Source organism: Thalassophryne amazonica, chromosome 1, assembly GCF_902500255.1.
Source record: "Thalassophryne amazonica chromosome 1, fThaAma1.1, whole genome shotgun sequence".
Classification (NCBI taxonomy): Eukaryota; Metazoa; Chordata; class Actinopteri; order Batrachoidiformes; family Batrachoididae; genus Thalassophryne; species Thalassophryne amazonica.
In genome coordinates this window covers 136,624,880-136,650,406 of record NC_047103.1, presented here as the reverse complement: position 1 = coordinate 136,650,406, position 25,527 = coordinate 136,624,880, and the positions used below count along the sequence as shown (strand labels likewise).

General features: G+C 40.8%; 1 protein-coding gene across 1 annotated transcript in view; it reads right to left on the bottom strand.

The window, feature by feature from the left end:
* Positions 1 to 1,287: 1,287 nt before the first annotated feature.
* LOC117514721 (sodium- and chloride-dependent GABA transporter 2-like) overlaps positions 1,288 to 25,527 on the bottom strand; it is a 177,021-nt gene continuing 152,781 nt past the window's right edge. Inside the window, exons 13-15 of the mRNA XM_034175287.1 lie at positions 8,585 to 8,685; positions 5,817 to 5,987; positions 1,288 to 1,881 (exon numbers count right to left, since the gene is read on the bottom strand). Of these exons, the coding sequence (XP_034031178.1) occupies positions 1,657 to 1,881; positions 5,817 to 5,987; positions 8,585 to 8,685 (497 nt within the window). The 3' untranslated portion in view covers positions 1,288 to 1,656. The remainder of the gene's footprint in view (positions 1,882 to 5,816; positions 5,988 to 8,584; positions 8,686 to 25,527) is intronic.

Below are 25,527 nucleotides of genomic sequence, written 5' to 3'. Positions count from 1 at the left end.
AAAAAAGTATGTCAAACATGAGCAAAATTATTTGTCACCCAACAAAGATTCAAACAGTTTCAACAGTTTTTGGGCTGAAGGAAACATTCAGCCTGACTGTATAGATTTTTATACTCAACAGAAATATGGTAAATGTAACATTTTCATTTTCAATCCCATTTTTCATGAGTTGATGACCTCATGCTATGCACAAAAACTGTAGTCAACAGAGGGCGACTCTGAAATTCATTCATTTTTTTATACCCAATTATTGGTCATGGGAGAGCTGAAGCATCTCTCCTGAAACTGCCTTTAACAAAAAATCTTTTTGTTAAAGGTCACTGTAACTCAGTAGGTAAAACAACCCCCTTTTCTCTTTTATTTGTGTCAATGTATTTGTAAAATTTTATTTTGAAAAACATTTATTGTGAAAAGAGGAAGTGTAATCCTGTCTAACCTTTTTAAAAATTCTTTTTACTTTTTATGATTTATTATTTTATTGTGCTTAATTCATCTTGTTCTGTTTTTTTAAGTTCTGTTGTGTGAAGCGCCTTGAGGCGACCCCGTCGTGAATTGGCGCTATATAAAGTAATAAATTATATTTTTAATTTGAACTTTATTTTCCTGTTTTCATGGTCACATTGGGTGACAATGACCTTCTCTTTTGTTAAGAATGATATTGGTCCTGTCTTTCAAGCTGCAGACTGAATCAGGCATTAGTTTATCTGTCTTTTTGCACTCTGAGAATGAACGAGACAGGCTGCAGATGATCCATGCTTCGAGATTTGGCACGTTTTGTTAATGGAAGCATGAGCTGGAGAAGTCGTGTGGCTCTGTCCCCTGCCACTTTCATGGCGATACCTCATCTTGGTGAGTTAAGACCAGGTGCTTTCTAAAGAAAATATCCGAGCACAATGGAAATACGTCCATGCTCTTTGGCACTATCCTCTGCAAGTATATGGATGCATATTGTCATGGTTATATCATATAATATATTTTGCCAAATCAATCAATCAATAGTGCTATGCTAAAATTAGCATTGTGCTGATGCTAATGCTAATATTTTCTGTTTTAAAGCAATGAAAATGCTATTTTTTTAAGATATGATTTTGCCAAATAAGTTTTAAAATTCATTTGTGAAAATATGACCTGGCCATGCAAACTCGCAAATGGTTAGAAAATGTAAGTGGGTCCAGTCATTTTTAAATATTCAGTTTTAAATGTGAAGTAAACAAAATGTGAAAACATGAAAGGAATTTGAGTAGAAAGTACCGTTTAATACAATGGCAACTCAGCTTTAAGGGGTACACATTTATTTAATGTGTGTAGGGCTGGTGGTCATGGGAGTGTTTATTCTTTGGCACTTCCTGTTTACGTCGCTGAGGTTTAAGCTATCCACCTGCTGCGCGTATGATGAATGATCACATGTTCAAATGGTCCTTGTGCAGTGTTTCTCCAAGCATATGCATCTTTTAAAAGGTCACATATTGTAAAATCTATCTAAATCCTGCAGCTAAAATATATTTGGCATTTCATGTTTAGCAAACTTTAAACGTTTACAGCAGCATTTCATTTGTATCAGGAAAATGCTCTTTGAAAGGTACAATATAAATTAATCTGACTTTGTCCAAAAATTTGGAGCTTGAAGGATCCACCACCTAAAGTAGTACCCAGCAGCTATAACGCTAAATTTGCTCCACCCCATTGCCCCACACGCTGAGCAGACTCGATCATTGCCTGGTCAGTGACCATAATTAGGTCACATGATCCCGATGAGCATTGCTGCTTTAGTTTCTCCGTCATGGGCAGTGCAGGCGTGTCAAGGATGTCCGAGTTGTTGCTTGGGAAATGACAGTGGGCCCGTGATGAGTTTACAGCCGGAGTACACAGATGATGGAAGCGCTGTAATGTCAAAAGGTCGCAGTTAGTCAACGTGTTTTTCAACATTATTAAAATTCTAAGAATACTTTTCACACAATAATTTCTGTTTTTCTTTATAAAGCATTTTATGGGCTTTGATTTCATGATCAGATTTATTCTGCTCGTTTTCAAAATTCTTACGTCTGGTTTCGTTTTCAGATGACGTTATTTCACCCAAATGAAAAAAATAACAACAACAACATAACAAGACTGAACAGTACTCTAAATGGCTTGTCACAGTATGTTAGCAAAAATATTTATCAACTTAGTGAAAAGATTATCCTGAGGTGGACTGTGAAAATAGAACTGAAGTGATTAGTTTTATGAAATGTTTTTTGACATGACAGCTTATTCTGATAGGCTGTCCTCCAAAAGGTCTTCCAGTTATAACCACAATTTATTTACTTTCATAATAGGCTCGCTCACTGAAACAAATAACTTTGGTTGCCCCATCCTCAATCAATACTCCTTTTTGATTTCTCCTTTTCAGCATGCAAACAACGCCATTACAATTATTCACAGATGTGTTAAATAGTATTAGCAAGAGAACATTTAAAGTAAATATTGCAGTCAATCAAGATCAAGTTTGTAAATGAGTGTTAACAACAGCCATAGCTTTTGACATGCACACTCACATGCACCTCCCCGTCCCCAAAATACTCGAAAGCCTTTGAAAACATCCTCAGCTGCCTACTGCAGAGTCATCTCCACTCAAAACCAAAAGTCAAAATGTATCCCAGAAATTCACAAACATTGGCATACATCAAGTTCTTTTTCAAACTGGGTAATGTTTTTAACTATTTTCAAAGATTTATGAGTAGTTATAAAAGATTATGCCATTTGTTACATCTGAACAGGTAAACATTTTTATTGCACACACCACAATTTGCAGGATCTCCAACAACTTGCAGGAAATCATAGGCAGCCTGCACACAGGTACTGCGAGTGCTGTACAGAGAGGTGTGGCTCTCACACTATTCAATGCTTGCTTGGACTAGTTGTTGGGTTGGGTTGTGGAAACCACTGGATTAAGTGGCTTTTTGGTGAGTAAAGGACCTTGACTTGTGGATGATATGATTTTGCAGATGCCCTGATTGCAGTACTGGAGAAGTTAAGTGAGGAATCCTAGTGTCTGGGTTTACGATTGTCCTGGATCAGGATGAAGATCCAGGCTTTAAATGACTTCCTGGTGAAAATGGTGAACTTGTAAAGACATTCAGGTATCTCAGCATTGCCATTCATGTCTCTGGGTCCTTATTCTTTGAGATTGAGGCATTTCTGGGAAGAGCTTCTGAAGTCATGAGGACACTAAACAGAGAGATTTAGTGATCCCAATATGTTTGCAGAAGAATGAATCCAATTTTTTTTTAGGTCCTGGTGCTTCCTGTTGTACTGTGTGATTGTGAGACATTGGATGCTAACCAGTGACAACTGGATATCTTTGGTACCAGGTGCCTTTGGGGGATCCTTGGGTACCACTGGAGTGACTATGTGTCAAATGGGTGGTTACTTAGGGAGACTCAGATGAGGAGTAAAACTTACACTGTGAGAGTACAGTAGTGTTCAGAATAATAGTAGTGCCATGTGACTAAAAAGATTAATCCAGGTTTTGAGTATATTTCTTATTGTTACCTGGAAAACAAGGTACCAGTAGATTCAGTAGATTCTCACAAATCCAACAAGACCAAGCATTCATGATATGCACACTCTTAAGGCTATGAAATTGGGCTATTAGTAAAAAAAAAAGTAGAAAAGGGGGTGTTCACAATAATAGTAGCATCTGCTGCTGATGCTACAAACTCAAAACTATTATGTTCAAACTGCTTTTTTAGCAATCCTGTGAATCACTAAACTAGTATTTAGTTGTATAACCACAGTGTTTCATGATTTCTTCACATCTGCGAGGCATTACTTTTGTTGGTTTGGAACCAAGAGTTTGCTCGTTTACTAGTGTGCTTGGGGTCATTGTCTTGTTGAAACACCCATTTCAAGGGCATGTCCTCTTCAGCATAAGGCAACATGACCTCTTCAAGTATTTTGACATAAACAAACTGATCCATGATACCTGGTATGTGATATATAGGCCCAACACCATAGTAGAAGAAACATGACCATATCATGATGCTTGCACCACCATGCTTCACTGTCTTCACTGTGGCTTGAATTCAGAGTTTGGGGGTCATCTCACAAACTGTCTGCGGACCTTGGACCCAAAAAGAACAATTTTCTCATCAGTCCACAAAATATTCCTCCATTTCTCTTTAGGCCAGTTGATGTGTTCTTTGGCAAACTGTAACCTCTTCTGCACGTCTTTTGTTTAACAGAGGGACTTTGCAGGGGATTCTTGCAAATAAATTAGCTTCACACAGGTGTCTTCTAACTGTCACAGCACTTACAGGTAACTCCAGACTGTCTTTGATCATCCTGGAGATGATCAATGGGTGAGCCTTTGCCATTCTGGTTATTCTTCTATCCATTTTGACGGTTGTTTTCCGTTTTCTTCCACGACTCTCTGTTTTTTTTGTCCATTTTAAAGCATTGGAGATCATTGTAGATGAACAGCCTATAATTTTTTGCACCTGCGTATAAGTTTTCCCCTCTCCAATCAACTTTTTAATCAAACTACGCTGTTCTTCTGAACAATGTCTTGAACGTCCCATTTTCCTCAGGCTTTCAATGAGAAAAGCATGTTCAACAGGTGCTGGCTTCATCCTTAAATAGGGGACACCTGATTCACACCTGAAAATTGACGAACTCACTGACTGAATGCCACACTACTATTATTGTGAAAACCCCCTTTTCTAGTTTTTTTTTTTTTTTTTTAGTAATAGCCCAATTTCATAGCCTTAAGAGTTTGCATATCATGAATGCTTGGTCTTGTTGGATTTGTGAGAATCTACTGGTACCTTGTTTCCCATGTAACAATAAGAAATATACTCAAAACCTGGATTAATCTTTTTAGTCACATGGCACTACCATTATTCTGAACACTACTGTATGTCAGTTATAGTATTTTGGCCACGCCGCCTGTTTCTCTGTGCATAACTCAGCACATGCGAGCCTCCATGTTGAGGACCCCAGCTGCTCGAGAAGGTCAAGGACACATCCAAGTTTTACCTGGTTGCAGCAGATAGATGGTTGCTTTTGATCTATTGTATCCCTGGGCACCTGCCATACAGGAACCAAGCGTGGTCCCAAAACCATGTATACTGTGTATGTACTGTAATGCCAGTTTAAATGTTTATATATAAATCAAAGAAGCAACTCAAAATCAGAATATGTGAGAAATCTTCAGCAGCTCAACACTTTAATGGACAGAATCATCAAACTGTTGAACTATGTTTTATAGGTATTGGGGCAGTGCAAAGTCCCGGCAGAATTAAAGAAAGATGATAAACTCTCACCACAGAGAAAACATTTTTGCGTTCATTGTCTGGACACATCGACATCAAAAAGTATGAATGACGATGTTGATATGTATGTTGTTTGAATTTGTGTTTATGTTTATCGGCATAAATGTTTGCATTTCATGGTGGCGGTGCTATCCTTGTTATATACACCTCGTTTTGATGATACTGACACAGCTCTGAGGGACTGCAGTGCATCCTGATCCTGTGCACGTTCTCTTGCTGACACTATTTACCACGCCTGTGCATAACTGTAGTGATTTTGTTTGCAAGCTGAAGAAGGGCAACACCTGAAATGCCTGTGAAATCAATGAGAAACTGGAACAGAGTGTGATCTATTTTCTATGTTAATTTACTTTGTATTTTACCATGTGTGTTACTGGCACTCAAAGTTTGCCATTTAGACATGCCTTGTCTTAATATTTGATAATATATTTCCGAAGATGAATTAATACAGATAATTTCATCATCACTTTGTTTAAAGGAAGCTAAATGTTGTGCTGACAGAACCTGGATCAGAGTTCCCGGGGTGGTGGCCAGGGCGTAGATGGCCCAGATGGGAAGCAGGGAGACGGAGGAGATTGTAAGGAGCCAACCCAGGGTTGTGGCCCAAACTGGAGTCACCAGACCTTTCCCCAGTTTCAGTGGAGCCCAACGTACTAAATAAAACACAAAGGTAGCCTAAAGGAGACAAAAAGAAGTATATCAAGAACAAATTAATGTGGGAAATTATTGTGTCAAATGAGACTTTCACTGTGATGGAGTGTCAGCTCCAACATTCTGGCTATGTGATACATTCCTCTGGGTATGATCCACCATATATGTAGGTGGGTGAGTGATGAAGACCCCAGAGGCTGGAAAAGGCCAAGTGGGTTTAGAAGCCAAGTGAAGCATGGACATCAATAGGCTTGACCATGTACCGTATTTTCAGGAGTATAAAATGTAATTTTTTTTTTTTTACTAGGGTGGGAGGTCCTGTGACATACTCTAGTGCAACTGATATGCTGAAAAAATAAAATAAAATCACCCATTTTTTTTTATTAATAATAAGAGCAACCTGAAATGTCTGACATCCACCAATCTGCATCTGGATCACCTCCAAAATTCAGTTGAGTCTTCCATGTCCTAATATCTGTCTGTGATGCAAATTTGGTGAGAATCCGTGATGTTGTTTTCACATAATCATAAGCCTATAAAAAGTGAAATCTTGATCTCAAATCTGGAATTGGATCCGGATCATCTCCAAAACTCACTGGACTCTTCCATGGCCAAATATCTATCTGTGGTGAAACTGTCATCAAACTCCAAGCAGTAGTTTTGACATAATCCTGCTAACAGACAGATAAATAAATAAATAAACATAGATGATTTTATCAAATCCTTGGTGGATGTAATAAATGTAATAATTTCAACACAGTCATTTAGTGCCTCATGGGGAGAAGGTCCCAGATTCACTTCCAACATGGATTTTTTTTCTGTGTGGAGCTTGCATGATGTCCTCTTTTTATGTGGGATCCCTCCAGGTGCTCCGGCTTCCTCCCACTTCCAAAGACATGTGGGTTAGGTGAACTGGTGACTTTTAATTGACTGTCGATCTGAGTCCACGTCTGAAGGAGTTTTGGCCTTGTGACAGACTTGCAGCCAATGGCTGTTGGACAGGCTCCAGCTTCCCATGATTCTAAATTGGAATAACCAGGTATAAAAAAGAATTACGGAATGAACTATAATAACTGTTTATTATGGTGCCACTCAATATTATGGTCAAAAATTTTTGTTCAACTTTTTCCAGGTCCCATCCCCTAATTTTTCCCCTTTTATGAAGCATATTAACAAGTTTCATTTAGATATATGGATATTTACTGGTAGCTCAGTGAACTGAAGTGTTTCCTATATCACATAGTATAATTGGGGCTCATTTGACCAGTCTCGCTATGGAAGTGGACGAGCTGTAGAGTTTATAATGTCAGCTATCAATCCAGCTCAGGGTGACATCACACACTTCATGCGGCAACAACTAACAAGAGTTCACCCCAGAGATGATTACCATGATCTCCTGCACTTGTCACTGATCTTGCTGGGATCTCACTGCAATGGTGATGTACACATTAAGCTGGATGATGGAAAATCTCCTATGCAGTCTGAAGATGTACATCTTTTTTTCCCAGTTCCGACTGACTGCATGTGAACTCTCATTTCTTGGGCATTTGAACACATTTGTGATAAAGTTCTACCTCAAGGCTTGGTTCACATGCATGTGTGTGTCATCTGATCCACAAAAAGATCTGCAGCTCCTGCATGAGCTGGACAGCTACAAGAGGACAAATGAAGTTATTGCTAAAAGCTGCAGTAAATTCATTCTCTGGACAGTGCATTGTGACATTTTCAGTCATTTTGTTGTGTTAATCTGTTTTTGTACAAAAAGCACTTAAGTTCTGAAGTAACTGCTACCAGCTGCTAGTCTTCATTTTAAGTATTTGTACAATATTCTTATGTTTGTTAAAACAACTGTTATTTATCAATACCAATTTTTTTCAAAAAATTATGAAAATTTGATGCTGTTGAGCAACCAGTAAATATTATTATAATACATCCAAATTTTGTCAGCTTTTTTTCTTTTCACATTATGAAATAAATCTGGGGGTGGGACAATACAAAAAAAAAAAAAAAAAAGAATCTTTATTTTTGACTGGCACCCTACTGTTTATATAGGACATTCTCAGGAATCAAAGGACTAAATAAAATAAACTGATATGACAAAAAAGGTGCCTCCAGTCTGACTTACATGCTGGTGCAACTAATGCTCTGAAAAATGCAGTACATATACTTCCACAACTCTGAAACTCTGTAAAGGAGAAACATATATAGATACACCTTTATAAAAGAATTCATATGCATGCTTCTAATTTTGTATGTACATGTAGTTTTCGTCATGTTTCCGCAGTTTTACATGAGGCCCAATGACACTGAAATTTTGCACAGTACTACAAATGTGTGGCAGAGACATAATCCAAATTCTGGACATTATCATAACCTTTGTAGTTTTAGTGCAGTTTTTTTGATTTGGACACAGACTTACAAACAGCTGCTACATGACAAAAAACAGGACTTCAGATATGGAGAAACAGGAGGTTTCACAAGAACATCTCTCTCACAAACTGGCTGATGTGCAGTAGGAGGAACATGTGTAAAGATCCTAAATAATGCCAATGTCTACAGTGTGCTATTTTACAGCAAACAGACAGTAAACAGTGCAGCAGCAGTTCGGTGGGGTCACTCACAGTGCACACAGCCGGGGTGAAGTATTTCCAGCACAGTTTGAAGACAGTCATGGGTCTGTCGCCACTCATGTCCCTAATGTTATCACTGAACCGCTCGGCTCCTGTGGGCACAACAGGAACAACTTAACTGTGTGGTTCACACCAACACAGAGGAAAATAACTGAGAAAGAATGACTGTATCACAGCTTCAGAATAGAAACTTAGTTTATACTGTGTAGCAGCAGTACGATTGTTCCAGTACTATTCTAAATGGTGGTTGATATGTTTATGGATTGAATGTCACTGAATAACCTAAAGAAAGGACAGTTATTTAGAAAACACATGATACAATCAGAGACTACGAAAGCCTTTTGTGTTTTGTCAAACACATGCTCTTGACCTTTTTATTGCAGGAGTAGCAGTAATTTATTCACAGCTGAAATGAAACCACCTATTCTGGGTTTTCACGTATCCCATAATCCCTTGCATGCCAGAGAGTCGCTGCAGTCAAAACAACATAGAGAATCCACATGATGACAATTGTAAATGAATATTATACTACAAAAATGTATTTTTTATGCTTTTCATCACGTTAATAAGAGACTGCTGCATGATACCCTGAAAACTTGCTAAAACAGTTATAACAAATAATCCGTGTCTGCTACGTTTAATCTGCGTGGAATTTAATAAACGCAAACTGAATTTCAGACATATTATATATACACTCAACAAAAATATAAACGCAACACTTTTGGTTTTGCTCCCATTTTGTATGAGATGAACTCAAAGATCTAAAACTTTTCCACATACACAATATCACCATTTCCCTCAAATATCGTTCACAAACCAGTCTAAATCTGTGATAGTGAGCACTTCTCCTTTGCTGAGATAATCCATCCCACCTCACAGGTGTGCCATATCAAGATGCCGATTAGACACCATGATTAGTGCACAGGTGTGCCTTAGACTGCCCACAATAAAAGGCCACTCTGAAAGGTACAGTTTTGTTTTATTGGGGGGGGATACCAGTCAGTATCTGGTGTGACCACCATTTGCCTCATGCAGTGCAACACATCTCCTTCGCATAGAGTTGATCAGGTTGTCAATTGTGGCCTGTGGAATGTTGGTCCACTCCTCTTCAATGGCTGTGCGAAGTTGCTGGATATTGGCAGGAACTAGTACACGCTGTCGTATACGCCGGTCCAGAGCATCCCAAACTTGCTCAATGGGTGACATGTCCGGTGAGTATGCCGGCCATGCAAGAACTGGGACATTTTCAGCTTCCAAGAATTGTGTACAGATCCTTGCAACATGGGGCCGTGCATTATCCTGCTGCAACATGAGGTGATGTTCTTGGATGTATGGCACAACAATGGGCCTCAGGATCTCGTCACGGTATCTCTGTGCATTCAAATGCCATCAATAAAATGCACCTGTGTTCTTCGTCCATAACAGACGCCTGCCCATACCATAACCCCACCGCCACCATGGGCCACTCGATCCACAACATTGACATCAGAAAACTGCTCACCCACACGACGCCACACACGCTGTCTGCCATCTGCCCTGAACAGTGTGAACCGGGATTCATCCGTGAAGAGAACACCTCTCCAACGTGCCAAACGCCAACGAATGTGAGCATTTGCCCACTCAAGTCGGTTACGACGACGAACTGGAGTCAGGTCGAGACCCCAATGAGGACGACGAGCATGCAGATGAGCTTCCCTGAGACAGTTTCTGACAGTTTGTGCAGAAATTCTTTGGTTATGCAAACCGATTGTTTCAGCAGCTGTCCGAGTGGCTGGTCTGAGACGATCTTGGAGGTGAACATGCTGGATGTGGAGGTCCTGGGCTGGTGTGGTTACACGTGGTCTGCGGTTGTGAGGCTGGTTGGATGTACTGCCAAATTCTCTGAAACGCCTTTGGAGATGGCTTATGGTAGAGAAATGAACATTCAATACACGAGCAAAAGCTCTGGTTGACATTCCTGCTGTCAGCATGCCAATTGCACGCTCCCTCAAATCTTGCGACATCTGTGACATTGTGCTGTGTGATAAAACTGCACCTTTCAGAGTGGCCTTTTATTGTGGGCAGTCTAAGGCACACCTGTGCACTAATCATGGTGTCTAATCTGTTATGTGTCGGACGCAGCTCGGAGAACCGACCAGCGTTTGAAGGACCCAGTATGAAATAAGCAGAGCACGGTTCAAAGGCTAACTGAATTTAATACATAACAGTGATAATATAATAACAGAAAAGTGCGGTCTGGCGTGGTGCGCTCCCAGCAGCGCTAACGGTCCGGAGCCAGAAGCTGTTTCGGACTCAAGGACCCCGCCGACACCCCCCCAGGTGGCCGCAACAACCGAGTCTGTGAAAGAAGGAACCATTATGTGAGTCCACACTCTACACACAGAACACTTAAAGGTGTACAAACAGCAAACACTTCCTGGCTTGATTACTGATCAGCTTCCCAACCTGCAGGCATGGAACATCCAGTTCACAAAACTCCACCGCAGTGGAAGCTGATACATGACTAACATACAGCTCAATACAATAAGGTGTGAGGGACACCACATTTACTGACTGTATAACTGTTAGTCACAAAATCTAACGTACCTCAGGAAGTGTGCTGACGAGCGTGAGACCTCACCCCCTCCTCTTTCACAGACTGTGCATCAAACCTGGACGTTCTCAGCATCCGCTGCTGATGAGATGGCTCCCAAGACGACGATCTCACCCGTCTGGTCACAAGGTCGAGTCTCTGGCAAATACACACTGTGCACTCCAGTCTTAAATGCCAACATGTTCCAATCCATCCAGATGCACCACAGCTGTGAGTCCTGACGAGTCGCAGGTGATCAGGGTGAGGTCCTGACAGCCTCAGCAACACAGCCACTCAGTCCCAAACGCAAGCCACCTGGGAGGAAAACCAAAAAACAGAAACAAACCGGCAGCCAGGCCCCCCCAGCCATATAACATAATCAGCATCTTGATATGGCACACCTGTGAGGTGGGATGGATTATCTCAGCAAAGGAGAAGTGCTCACTATCACAGATTTAGACTGGTTTGCGAACAATATTTGAGGGAAATGGTGATATTGTGTATGTGGAAAAAGTTTTAGATCTTTGAGTTCATCTCATACAAAATGGGAGCAAAACCAAAAGTGTTGTGTTTATATTTTTGTTGAGTGTATTAGTCTGGAACAAAGAGGACAAACAGTGTTGTAAAGAACAATAATCAAGACATTAAAGAGCAAACTTCACTTTCTCCCAGAACGACATGATCAGGAAGCGAGCATAGCTCACAGCAGCTCCCACTGAAAATAATGGAGAGACAGCCTGTGATTCTCGCATGTTTACATAAAGCAAACACAAAAACAATGTCTATAAACCCAGAGAATATATTCACGAGGGTTTTAGGCACAATAGAAAAATAGTTTTATGTTACGATGTTAATGGTGTTGTCCATGTGCAGCAGTTAAAGTGCAGCGTGATCAGAGCATCTCAGTGCAGTTCTCAATGTTACTGAGATCTCACAGCGCAGCGACCTCTCCGAGGTTTTGCGGGATTTGAAACCTGAAAAGCCTCAATTCATATCATTTTCAAGCTGTGGGAACAGATCAAAATGTTTGACAAATAGAAATTATACAGTAAAGTATCTCTGCACACCCTAACTGTGTAAAGTGTTGATAAGTTTCGTACAAGTGTTTGACGTATGGTGGCAACAACTTTTTTTTACTTTGATCTACATATAACTTGGTTACAGGAGACACAGTGCGCTCATTTACATTTATAAAAGGGTTGAGTGGATCCTTATCATTTGATTGGTGCTTTGTATGTCACATGACATGGATTATTCACCCCATTTGTGTTGCATTCCATTTAGAGTGCAGTTTGGTTCCATTTAGAGTGCAAATTTGGTTCCATACATTTGGTACTATTGCACTCTACACACACACACACACACACACACACACACACACACACACACACACACACACACACACACACACACACACACACACACACACACACACACACACACACCTACACAAATGCACATGTACACACACACACACACACACACAACAAATCCACTGCACTGGACAGCTGCCTGCTGTTAGCAGGAAGTTAGAATGAAAAGCTGGACTAATTTCTGACATGATTTTTTTCACTGCACTGAGGATGTACACAGTCTTTTTTTTTTTGTAGTACACCCACGCACAAGCGCCAACCCTGTGTGAGCACATGCGCACACGTGTGGGACAACGACACAAGCAAGTCGACAATTTGATTGCGCTAACTGACAGTGGTAATTCTTGTAACACACACATACACACACAATCCACTCCACTTTAAGCTGTCTGGATGCATGAAGAGCTGTTCAGATGAAAAGATGAAAAGCTGACCTGATTTTTGGCTGGACCGAGGAACTACACAGTCTTTTTTATGGAAGTCTGAAGTCAATACACTGCCTCACCAGACTACACATCACAATTTGAACTTTAGCAGCAGTGGAACACCAAAATGTAAGTCCCTTTTCTGTTGTTTATAAATTAATAAAATATCAAACGACAAGGATCTAATTTAGATGTTATATAAAACAAATAATTAATGTTTTACATTATTTCAATGGAACAAATATTTCATGAGGTGAAAGGTGGAGCATACCATTCAAATCGGCTTTGCCTCATTGAATGGTTTGTTCCAAAGACCAAAGATCACAGAACACTCATGTTGCAACTTATTCATGATTTTGGTCCAGAGAATATTTGCATCTGACATGAACACGATATTTGGGAGTGTTGATGAGTTATTGTAGCAACAAGCTTTCGACCATAAGTGCACCGTAATGTGAAGCGGAAAATAGTCTATAACTCCCTATGGCTGGTGTGCCAGTGTGCCCCAGATTAGTTCCCCAGACAAGGCCAGTGACTATTTAGAGCTGGATGGACGGGGTTCAAGTGTTTTATTCAAGGAAGCAGAGATTGAGCTTGACTGGTAATCAAACATCCAGTGGGGAAAATATTTATTTTATACAAAATTCAAATTCAAATTTCTTAATTTATATTGCACCAAATCACAATGGGGTCATCTCAACGCGCTTCACACAGCACAACTTAAAAAAGCAAAACAAAATTAATTAAAAGATAAAAAAAAATGACAGTAAACAATAAAAACATGAATAAGTAAAAAGAATAGAAGACACACAATAACATAAAATACTAGCGATAAAACAGCGAAAAACGATGCGTCTTCAATTTAGATTTAAAGTGTCCCTGCCATGCCATGCCGTTTTTACATATTCTTGAAGAATAAAAAAAGCTTTTTCCACATGTTGTCTTTGTTTTTTTTACCATAAAATTACACTGAACAAGGATTTAGACGTTTTGTTACCCATCTGAGAATTTGAATTTACCGCCTCCGAGTTGACCTACTTTTTCGCTGCGACGGATGTGACGTCATTCGAGTAAATGTGTCGCAGCACGGCTCTGTTTACCTATACGGCAGACACGGACAGCAAAGGCATAGTGAGCAATTATAGCGAAGATATAAGTGACATATCGATTGTTTTTGAAGAAGGTGAGGACGTTTCTGATCAACAAAGCCACGGTAAAAATAATGAGTGGCTCCAAACCGTGTATGTTCCAGCCGAACGGACAGAAAGAGGATGTGAAGTGCAGCTGTCAGCTGACAGCATCAACAGCGCTGTGGATATAAGCTGCTTACAAAACAGAATGGTTGTTCACTCACCACCTTTTCTTATTAAATTCAGGAGTTTGTTCTAAAATCACTGAAAATAAAGTTTCTGTACATTCTGTATATATTTAATAATTTATGTCAGTTTCTTGTGATTGCTAATTCCTCACATTTTATTCAAAGCAAATGATTGCAAATCTTTATCTGAAAAGCTGTAGACCCAAACCGGATGGGGAAAAAAAGATTTCTAAATAAAAGAAAATTTTACTTCTATATCTGTTGTCAAATTTTATCAGGCATAATATTGTAGAAAAATGTTTATGCTAAATGGAGACTTTCCTGTCTAAAATACACATACAGAACATCTGTAATCATAAACTGTATCACATGTAATCTACTTTGAATGAACAGGCGTCTGAACAAAAAAACAGGCTGTTCAGTTTACATACATATGTATATTTGGAAAACACAAAAATGTCAATGTTCTGGGTTTTTTTCAGGTGCTCGTGAACACAGTCAGCCGATGCCACTCGTGATCGAGTCTCGCTGTTGCAGGGAAATTTCTGCAGTCTTGGCGGAGATGCAACATGGTGGCGAAAATCCTCAATGTGTCACACAGCTGGCTAGTTTCTCGATGTGTGTTTGGATGCAGATGTCCTCAAAGTGGCACACTATGCCTACATGATACTCCACAGTACGAGTAAGCACATGAAATAGAAAGTTTCATTTACATGGTAAACTGTTGTAAACTGAATAGCCTGTTTTTTGTTCAGATGTCTGTTCATTCAAAGTAGATTAGATGTGATACAGAGTCTGACTGTCGTATCTGTGCAGGCAGATCGTTCTACAGAGCTGGGGCATGATAGGAAAAGGCTCTATGACTCGCTGACTATTTGTTCAGAAAATAAAGCATTCCAATAGTCCAATCTGGAAGAGATAAATGCATGTATCAGAGTCTCAGCATCAGCCATAGACAGGATGGGATGAATCTTCGCTATATTTTGCAGATGGAAGAAAGCGGTCCTCGTAACAACTCTAATGTGGTGGTTAAAGGACAACGTAGGATCAAGAATTACCCCAAAGTTCCTCACTTTGTCTGTATGATGTACTGTATAACACATGAACCTAAGCAAAGCACTAGCTGGTCACATTGATGCCGATGTCTTGCTGGACCAAGAACCATCATTTCAGTCTTATCAGAGTTTAAAAGTAGGAAGTTACTAAACATCCAACTTCTCACTGATGCAAGGCAATTTTCTAAAGATTTTATGTGAGTAAGATTACCAGCAGTTATTGGCATGTAACGTTGAGTGTCATCAGCATAGCAATGAAAGGCAATCCCAAAACACCGCAGTATATTCCCAAAGGGTCATCTTTGCACGTTTTCCCACCTACAAAAAATGGAGAGGTCTGTAATTTTTATTGTAGGTACACTTCAACTGTGAGAGACAGAATCTGCAAAAAAAAAAAAAAAAAATCAGAAAATCACTTAGTGTGATGTTTTTTCAATAATTAATTTGCATTTTATTGCATGTAATAAGTATTTGATCACTCACCAACCAGCAAGAATTCTAGCTCTCACAGACCTGTTAGTTTTTCTTTAAGAAGCCCTCCTATTCTGCACTCATTACCTGCATTAATTCCACCTGTTTGTACTCATTACCTGTATAAAAGATACCTGTCCACACACTCAGTCAATCACACTCCAACCTTGGATTTGCCTGATGTGAATTCTCTGAGCCCACGAGTGACTTCCACTCCTGTTTCCAGGCCAAAACACTGGATTTTGGTGATGGGGGATTCCATCACCCGCAATGTCAGGTTACAGACGCCGGCTGACACTAAATGTATTCCTGAGGCCAGATCTCCCGACACTGCAGCCCATCTTAGGGTGCTGATGCTGCAGAAGGGAAGACAGACTAAGGGACATGAGATATAGTCACATAGTTATTCACGTCGGCACCAATGATGTCAGGATGAAGCACTCAGAGGTCACAAAAATGGACGTAGAGAGGACTTGTGACCTTGCCAGAAAGATGTGTCGGCATCGATTAATAGTCTCTGGTCCCCTCCCCTTCCGGGGTACTGATGAGACGTTTAACAGGCTGACATCGTTAAATAGGTGGCTGGCACAATTTTGCAGACAGCAAGGATTTAGCTTTATTGATAACTGGCCTTCGTTCTCGGGCTGCAGTGGCTTGCTGATGCTGGACGGCCTCCACCCTACTGGGGAAGGCGCCGCCATCTTGTCTGCGAACACAGATAGAGCTCTACAGGCAGGGTAACATTAGGAATTTACAGCAGGCCACGGAGCAGGTGATTAGAGACCCTGCAAGGCTTATAACAAATGTGGGTATGGAATCCATTAGCTTAGTGGGGAAATTAGTGCAAACAATCCATTATGGTGAGAGTGCAGTTTATCTACCAGGGAGGGAAATTCAACAAGTTGAGACTGTGGCCTGCTTCCGTAGACATGTCCATAAAACCATAGAGGGATATGCTTTGCAAAATTAATACCCATTACTACAGTGGATGATGTTGAAATTGAGGATGGCCCAATGGTTGTTCCAACAATATGAAAGATTTTGTGTCTGCTACCTACAGCTCACGTGGAATATCTCAAACTTAAACCTACTTCTAGGCATCTTATATATGCTACTCTGGAACCACCCCTATACCCAAACTGAAGTCCTTAGTCTGGGTCTCATTACCATAAGATCACTGTTCTCAAAATCATTGTTGATAAATGATCTGATTATTGATCATCACTTAGATATGATTGGGTTATGTGAAACCTGGCTTAAACCGACAGCTGTCCTCCCCTTAAATGAGGCCTGCCCACCAGCATATACATTTAGTCATGTACCTCGTGATGTGAAGCAAGTCGGGGGTCTTGCTCTTATTTATAAATCTAGGTTTAGCTTATTAGCTGTTGGGGTCACAAATAAAACCCGTTTGAGCATCTGAGTCTCCGCTCTGCTCAGGATATTATGCATTGCCAAGGTGAGAAGAATAAAAATCAGCCGTATTACTTTGTCACTGTATATAGGCCTCCTGGCCCATATTCTGAATTCTTAGATGAATTTGGTGTGTTCATCTCTAACTTGTCAACTAGTGCAGATAACATTTGATCACTGGTGACTTTAACGTTCATACAAATAAGCCTTCTGATCCCCTCTGCAAATCATTTCTGGAAATTGTGGATGCATTAGGATTTCGGCAATGCATTCGGGACTTGATGCACATTAGTGGAAATACCCTGGATTTGGTTCTTGCACATGGTATTGTTGTCATGAATATTGGCATCATGCCTGTTACATCAGTGGTCTCTGATCATTCATTTATTAAGTTTACAGTTTTGCTGCCATGTTTTGTGGAACAACAAACTTATTTATCACTACGGTGATGCATCAACTCCTCAACTAAGACTGAACTCGAAGCTAGACTGGCTGATGTCTTAGCTTCACATTTGGCAAATACCCAATCAGTCAACAGTCTTGTGGATAGTTTAAACTCAGTGCTCAAAACTGCACTCAGCATGACTGCACCACCTGTGTTAAAAACTGCGCTCTCCCAATCACAGTCACCTTGGTTCAATGATTGCCTGCGTGACCTCAAGCATAAGGCTAGAGGTCTAGAACAGAAATGGCGTAGTTCAAAATTAGAAGTATTCCACCTTGCGTGGCGTGATGCTATCTTAGACTATAAGCATGCATTACTACAAAGTGGACCAATTACTCGGATTTGATCAACAAAAACAAGCATAACCCAAAGTTCTTGTTTGACACGGTGGCAACACTTATTCATGGACAGCCACCTGTAGTTTGCTCTCCTTTTATAGCACAAGATTTCCTGGATTACTTTGAGAAGAAAATAGAAGACATTAGGTTAAACATATCCCAGCATGCCTTAACCCAGCCACTACACGCTACTATTGAGGTGAGCATTACTGAGGTATTACCTAGATTTACAGAATATGAGAATATCTCTCTAGGCATGCTGACAAACCTCGTAACGTCAACAATAGACAAACCTGTTATTTGATCCAATGCCAACAAAACTGTTTAGGAGCTGTGGCTCGCTCTTGGGCTGACTGTGCTGGAAATTATTAATCTTTCTTTAACTTTTAGATCTGTTCAGAAATGTTTCAAATCTGCAGTGATTAAACCATTACTTAAGAAACCTAATCTTGACCATAGTGTATTGAAAAACTGTCGTCTGTTATTAAATCTATCATTTTGCTGTAAAAGTCTGGAAAAAATGGTGTCACTGCAGCTCGTGGACTATCTTACTGGGAATAATCTCTTTGAGCCACTGCACTCTGCTTTTAGAAAATATCATTCCACAGAGATGGCTCTCACTAAAGTGGTGAATTATCTTCTGCTTGTAATGGATTCAGACACTACTATGGTTCTTGTGCTGTTAGATCTCAGTGCTGCATTTGATACTGTGGATCATCATATTCTACTTGATAGGCTGGAAAATCATTTTGGGATTACTGGGAGTGCCCTTGCATGGTTGACGTCATACCTGACCAGTCATTCTCACTGTGTTTTGTACAATAACACTACCTCTAACCATAGTGATATGAAATTTGGGACTCCACAGGGGTCTGTCTTAGGCCCCCTGCTTTTCTCCCTTTATATAACACCCCTTGGGCACTTACTGCAGTGCTTTGGGATTGCATTGCGACATCGGCATCAATTTGACCAGTTAACACTTAGCCTCGGCTTGTGTGTCATACATCACACTGACAAAGTGAGGAACTTGGGGTAATTTTTGATCCTCCATTGTCCTTTGACCTCCACATTAGAAATATTACAAGGTGCTTTTTTCCACCTGCAAAATATAGTGAAGATTCATCTCATCCTGTCTGTGGCTGATGCTGAGACCATGATCAGTGCATTTATCTCTTCTAGAGTGGATTACTGCAATGTTCTATTTTCTTGTTTACTGCAGCCCAGCATTAGGACTCTCCAATTGGTTCAAAATACTGCAGCCAGACTTTTGACATGAAGCAAAAAGTTCAACCACATTACACACATTTTCCCATCCCTTCACTGGCTTCCTGTCCCAGTGAGATCAGATTTGAAGGTTCTGCTACTCGTCTATAAAATTGTTCACGGACTGGCACCTCCATACCTAGCTGACCTAATTAAACCTTACATGTCAGCCCGGGCTTTGCGTTCTCAGGGTTCAGGACTATTTTGTGTCCCTAAGGTAAATAAGAAGGCTCCGGGTCATAGAGCTTTCTCTTATTGTGGCCCTGTTCTGTGAAATGATCTCCCTGCGTGAATAAACCTTTCAAATCCAAACTTAAGATGCACTTATTTTCCCTTTCGTATGGCTAGCATACTCGCATAGTATAGTTCTACGCTTTTTACTTTTATTAGGATACGGAGTGTGCCACGGCCTCAACTTTACCTAAATTCTGGGTGTTTTAGTGAAGCTTAGGGCTAGTGGCCAGCGATCAACTTAGTATTTCCTGTTTTTCTTGTTGTTTAATGCTGATAAATTATACTGTATTTCTTGTCTTTCTGATGACTGAATCTGCTTTTTTTTTTCTCTCTTTTTAAGGTGCAGCTCCATCCAGAGATAGTTGTGGTATTTGTGCTGGAAGCCCTCCTGTCCTGTGCACCAACAGCATTTCCTGTATATTCATTTTGTGAATTGTGTAATTTATGTCTGTAGCATGGTGGAAATGAGAGTGGGGACTTTGAATGTTGGTAGTATGAGTGGTAAAGGGAGAGAGCTGTATGACTGATAAATAGCAATATGGTTTCATGCCGAGAAAGAGCACTACGATGCAATGTTTGCTCTGAGAATACTGTTGGAGAAGTACAGAGAAGGCCAGAAAGAGTTACATTGTGTGTTTGTGGACTTTGAAAAAGCTTATGATAGGGTGCCAAGAGAAGAGCTGTGGTATTGTATGAGGAAGTCTGGAGTGGCAGAGAAGTATGTTAGGGTAGTGCAGGACATGTACAAGAATAGTGTGACAGCAGTGAGATGCACAGTTGGAATGACAGAATCATTCAAGGTGGAGGTGGGATTACACAAAGGATCAGCTCTGAGTCCTTTCTTGTTTGCAGTGGTGATGGACAGGTTGACAGATGAGATCAGACAGGAGTCCCCATGGACTATGATGTTTGCAGATGACATTGTGTTCTGTAGTGAGAGTAGAGAGCAAGTTGAGTCTAGTCTGGAGAGGTGGAGATATGCTTTGGAGAGAAGGGGAATGAAAGTCAGTAGAAGCAAGACTGAGTACATGTGTGCGAATGGGAGGGAGTCCAGTGGAATAATGCAATTACAAGGAGTAGAAGTGGTTAAAGTAGATGAGTTTAAATATTTGGGGTCAACTGTTCAAAGTAATGGAGAGTGTGGTAGACAGGTGAAGAAGAGAGTGCAGTCAGGGTGGAGTGGGTGGAGAAAGGTGGCAGGAGTGATTTGTGACGGAAGAATATCAGCAAGAGTGAAGGGGAAAGTTTATAAGACAGTAGTGAGACCAGCTATGTTGTACAACTTAGAGATGGTGGCACTAACAAAAAGACATAAGGCAGAGCTGGAGGTGGCAGAGCTGAAGATGTTGAGATTCTCTTTGGGAGTGACAAGAATGGACAAGATTAGGAATGAATATATCAGAGGGACAGCTCAGGTGGGATGGTTTGGAGACAAAGTCACAGAGTCGAGATTGAGATGGTTTGGACATGTGCAGAGGAGGGACCCAGGGTATATAGGGAGAAGGATGCTGAGGATGGAGCCACCAGGCAGGAGGAGAATAGGAAGGCCAAAGAGGAGGTTTATGGATGTGCTGAAGGAGGACATGCAGGTGGTTGGTGTGACAGAGGAAGATACAGAGGACAGGGTGAGATGGAAACGATTGATTTGCTGTGGCGAACCCTAATGGGAACAGCCGAAAGGCAAAGAAAAATATCTGTAGCATGGCCCAAGCAGAGGGTCACCCCTTTGAGTCTGGTCTGCTTGAGGTTTCTTCCTCAGAGGGAGTTGTTCTTTATCACTGCTGCTCTGGGGATTAGTAAGGTTAGACCTTACTTGTGTGTAGCGACTTGAGGCAAATCTGTTGTGATTTGGCGCTATATAAATGAAAATAAATTGAAATTAAACTGAACTTGAACTCAACCTATCCACCATGGCCAAGACCAAAGAGCTATCTAAGTACACCAGGGATAAAATTGTTGACTTGCACGAGACTGGGATGGGCTACAGGACAAAATTCAGATATTAGATATTTATTGTTCAAACTGATAAACTTTATTGTTTTTATGCAAATATTTGCTCATTTATGAGTAGAAATGGATGCCTGCAACACATTTCAAAAAAGCTGGGACAGTGGTATGTTTAGCACTGTGTTACATCACATTTCCTTCTAACAACACTCAAGAAGCATTTGGGAACTGAGGACACTAATTGTTGAAGCTTTGTAGGTGGAATTCTTTCCCATTATTGCTTGACATTCATAATGTGCCACACATTTTCAATGGGCGACAGGTCTGGACTGCAGGCAACCCAGTCTAGTACACACACTCTTTTACTACGAAGCCAAGCTGTTGTAACATGTGCAGAATGTGGCTTGGCATCGTCTTGCTGAAATAAGCAGGGACGTCCCTGAATAAGACGTTGCTTGGATGGTAGCGTGTGTTGTTCCAAAACCTGGATGTACCTTTCAGCATTGATGGTGAGATCACAGATTTGTAAGTTGCCCATGCCATGGGCACTAACACACCCCCATACCATCACAGATGCTGGCTTTTGAACTTTGTGCTGGTAACAGTCTGGATGGTCTTTTTCCTCTTTTGTCCGGAGGACATGACGTCCATGATTTTCACAAACAATTTGAAATGTGGACTCATCAGACCACAGCACACTTTTCCACTTTGCGTCTGTCCATTACAAATGAGCTCGGGCCCAGAGAAGGCAGTGGCGCTTATGGATGTTGTTGATGTATGGCTTTCGTTTTACATGGTAGAGTTTTTACTTGCACTTGTTGAATAGCTGAGCCTTTTGGGGATGCTCCTTTTTATACCCAATCATGACACTCACCTGTTTCCAAATAGGTGTTCTTTGAGCATTCATCAACTTTCCCAGTCTTTTGTTGCCCCGTCCCAACTTTTGTGAAACGTGTTGTTGGCATCCATTTCAAAATGAGCAAATATATGCACAAAAACAAAAAAGTTTATCAGTTTGAACATTAAATATCTTGTCTTTGCGGTGTATTCAATTGAATATTGGTTGAAGAGGATTTACAAATAATTGTATTCTGTTTTTACATTTTACATACCCAGAAAGACCGTAGAGAGGCATGTTTTGAAAATTTTGTTCCTATTACTACACTGGATAACAGTAAAATTGAGGGCCCCACTAGCTGTTTCTGCAATATCAAATATTCCATGTCTGCTATCTTCAATCCGTGGGGAACTTCATGAACCCAAACCTAATTTAAGGCATCTTACTTTCACTGAACAAAAATATAAATGCAATATAAATGCCATTTTTCATGAGCTGAACTCTAAGATCTAGAACATTTTCTATTGTGAGCACTGCTCCTTTGCCGAGATAATCCATCCCACCTCACAAGTGTGGCATATGAAGATACTGATTTGACAGCATTATTATTGGACAGGTGTGCCTTAGGCTGGCAATAATAAAAGGCCATTCTGAAATGTGCAGTTTTGCTTTTGGGGCAGCGGAGTCAGAAAATACGAGGTCTGTCCGTAAAGTATAGGTCCTTTTATTTTTTTCAAAAACTATATGGATTTCATTCATATGTTTTTACGTCAGACATGCTTGAACCCTCGTGCGCATGCGTGAGTTTTTCCACGCCTGTTGGTGACGTCATTCGCCTGTGAGCACTCCTTGTGGGAGGAGTCGTCCAGCCCCTCGTCGGAATTCCTTTGTCTGAGAAGTTGCTGAGAGACTGGCGCTTTGTTTGATCAAAATTTTTTCTAAACCTGTGAGACACATCGAAGTGGACATGGTTCGAAAAATTAAGCTGGTTTTCAGTGAAAATTTTAACAGCTGATGAGAGATTTTGAGGTGATTCTGTCGCTTTAACGACTTCCCACGGTGTGAGACGTCGTGCAGCGCTCTCAGGCAGCGTCATCAGCCTGTTTCAAGCTTAAAACCTCCACATTTCAGGCTCTGTTGATCCAGGACATCGTGAGAGAACAGAGAAGTTTCAGAAGAAGTCGGCTTCAGCATTTTATCCGGATATTCCACTGTTAAAAGAGATTTTTTTAATGAAAGACGTGCGGGCGGATTGCAGCGTCGGCTCGCAGCCGCCGCAACGCTCCGTCACAGGAAAAACACCTCTGCTGGAAGCCTTAAGGACAAGTTGGAACATCTCCAGCTGATAAACAATTTCTCATATACTCACTCCACTGAAAGCCATCAAAAGCCAACTGGATTTTAACAAATGGTTATCAACACGGAGGTGTTTTTCCTGTGCCACCGCTTCGGCTGCGTCCCGAAGCGCGGACCCGTCCGCACATCTTTCATTAAAAAAATCTCCTTTAACAGTGGAATATCCGGATAAAATGCTGAAACCGACTTCTTCTGAAACGTCTCTGTTCTCTCATGACGTCCTGGATCAATAGAGCCTGAAATGTGAAGGTTTTAAGCTTGAAACAGGCTGATGACGCTGCCTGAGAGCGCTGAGCGACGTCTCGCACCATGAAAAGTCCTTAAAGCGACAGAATCACCTCAAAATCTCTCATCAGCTGTTAAAATTTTCACTGAAAACCAGCTTAATTTTTCGAACCATGTCCACTTCGATGTGTCTCACAGGTTTAGAAAAAATTTTGATCAAACAAAGCGCCAGTCTCTCAGCAACTTCTCAGACAAAGGAATTCCGACGAGGGGCTGGACGACTCCTCCCACAAGGAGTGCTCACAGGCGAATGACGTCACTGACAGGCGTGGAAAAACTCACGCATGCGCACGAGGGTTCAAGCATGTCTGACGTAAAAACATATGAATGAAATCCATATAGTTTTTGAAAAAAATAAAAAGGACCTATACTTTACGGACAGCCCTCGTAAGTCAGTATCTGGTGAGACCACCATTTGCCATGCAAGAACTGGGATGTTGTTTGAGAAGTGCTCAATAACACAGATTTAAACAGATTCGTGAACAATATTTGAGAGAAACAGGTCTGTTGTAGGGCAGCACAGTGGGTTAGTGGATTGCAATGTTGCCTATCAGCAAGAATGTCATGGGTTCGATTCCCATCTGTGGCTTTTCTGTGTGGAGTTTGCATGTTCTCCCCATGTTTACGTAGATTCTCTCTGGGTGCTCCCACATCTGAAGACATGCAGCTTAGGTGAATTGGAAAGTTTAAATTGTCCTCAAGTAATGGTTGAAGGTGAGTGAGTGAGTGAGTGAGGTCTGTTGTATATAGAGAAAATGTTTTAGATCTTTGAGCTCAGCTCATGAAAAATGGGAGGAAAAACAAAAGTGTTGTGTTTATATTTTTGTTCAGTGTATATATTACTCTGGAACCACCCAACAAATCCCAATTGTCAAAATGTCATCCCCAGTGAGGTTCTTAGTTTGGGTCCCATTAACATAAGGTCCTCAAAATTCTTGTTGATAAATGATCTCTTGTTGATAAATTATATGATTGGTTTATGTGACACCTGGTTGAAACCTACTGCCGTCCTCCCCTAAAATGAAGCCTGTCTACTGGTGTACACATTTAGTCATGTCCCTTGTGACACAAAGCAAGGTGGAAGTTGTGCTCTAATTCATAAATCTGGGTTTAGCTTACTGGCTTTTGGAGGTTTAAAATATAATTGTTTGGACATTTGACTCTCTGCTCTGCCCAGGATACTACGTATAGCCAAGGTTAGAAAAAAAAAATCATGTTATTTTGTAACATGTTATTTTGTCTCTGGAACAGAGACTCTGATCCATGTATTTGTCTTCTAGACTGGATGACTGCAGTGTTCTCTGGTTTATCATAGTGGAAATGCAAAAGTTACTTTAATCTTAAAAGAGGACTTTGGACCACTGGGCAATGGTCTAGTTCTTTTTGTACCCAGGGAAGATGCTTTTGACATAGTCTCTGGTTCAGGAGTAGCCCATTTCCTGGGCATGTCGGTGCATTGTGGCTCTTGATGCACTGACTCCAGCCTCAGTCCACTCCTTGTGAAGCTGCCCCAAGTTCTTGAATTTGCTTTGGTTGACAGTCTTCTCAAGGCTGTGGTCATCACTGTTACTTATGCATCTGTGGCTTTCTGTGACTTACCT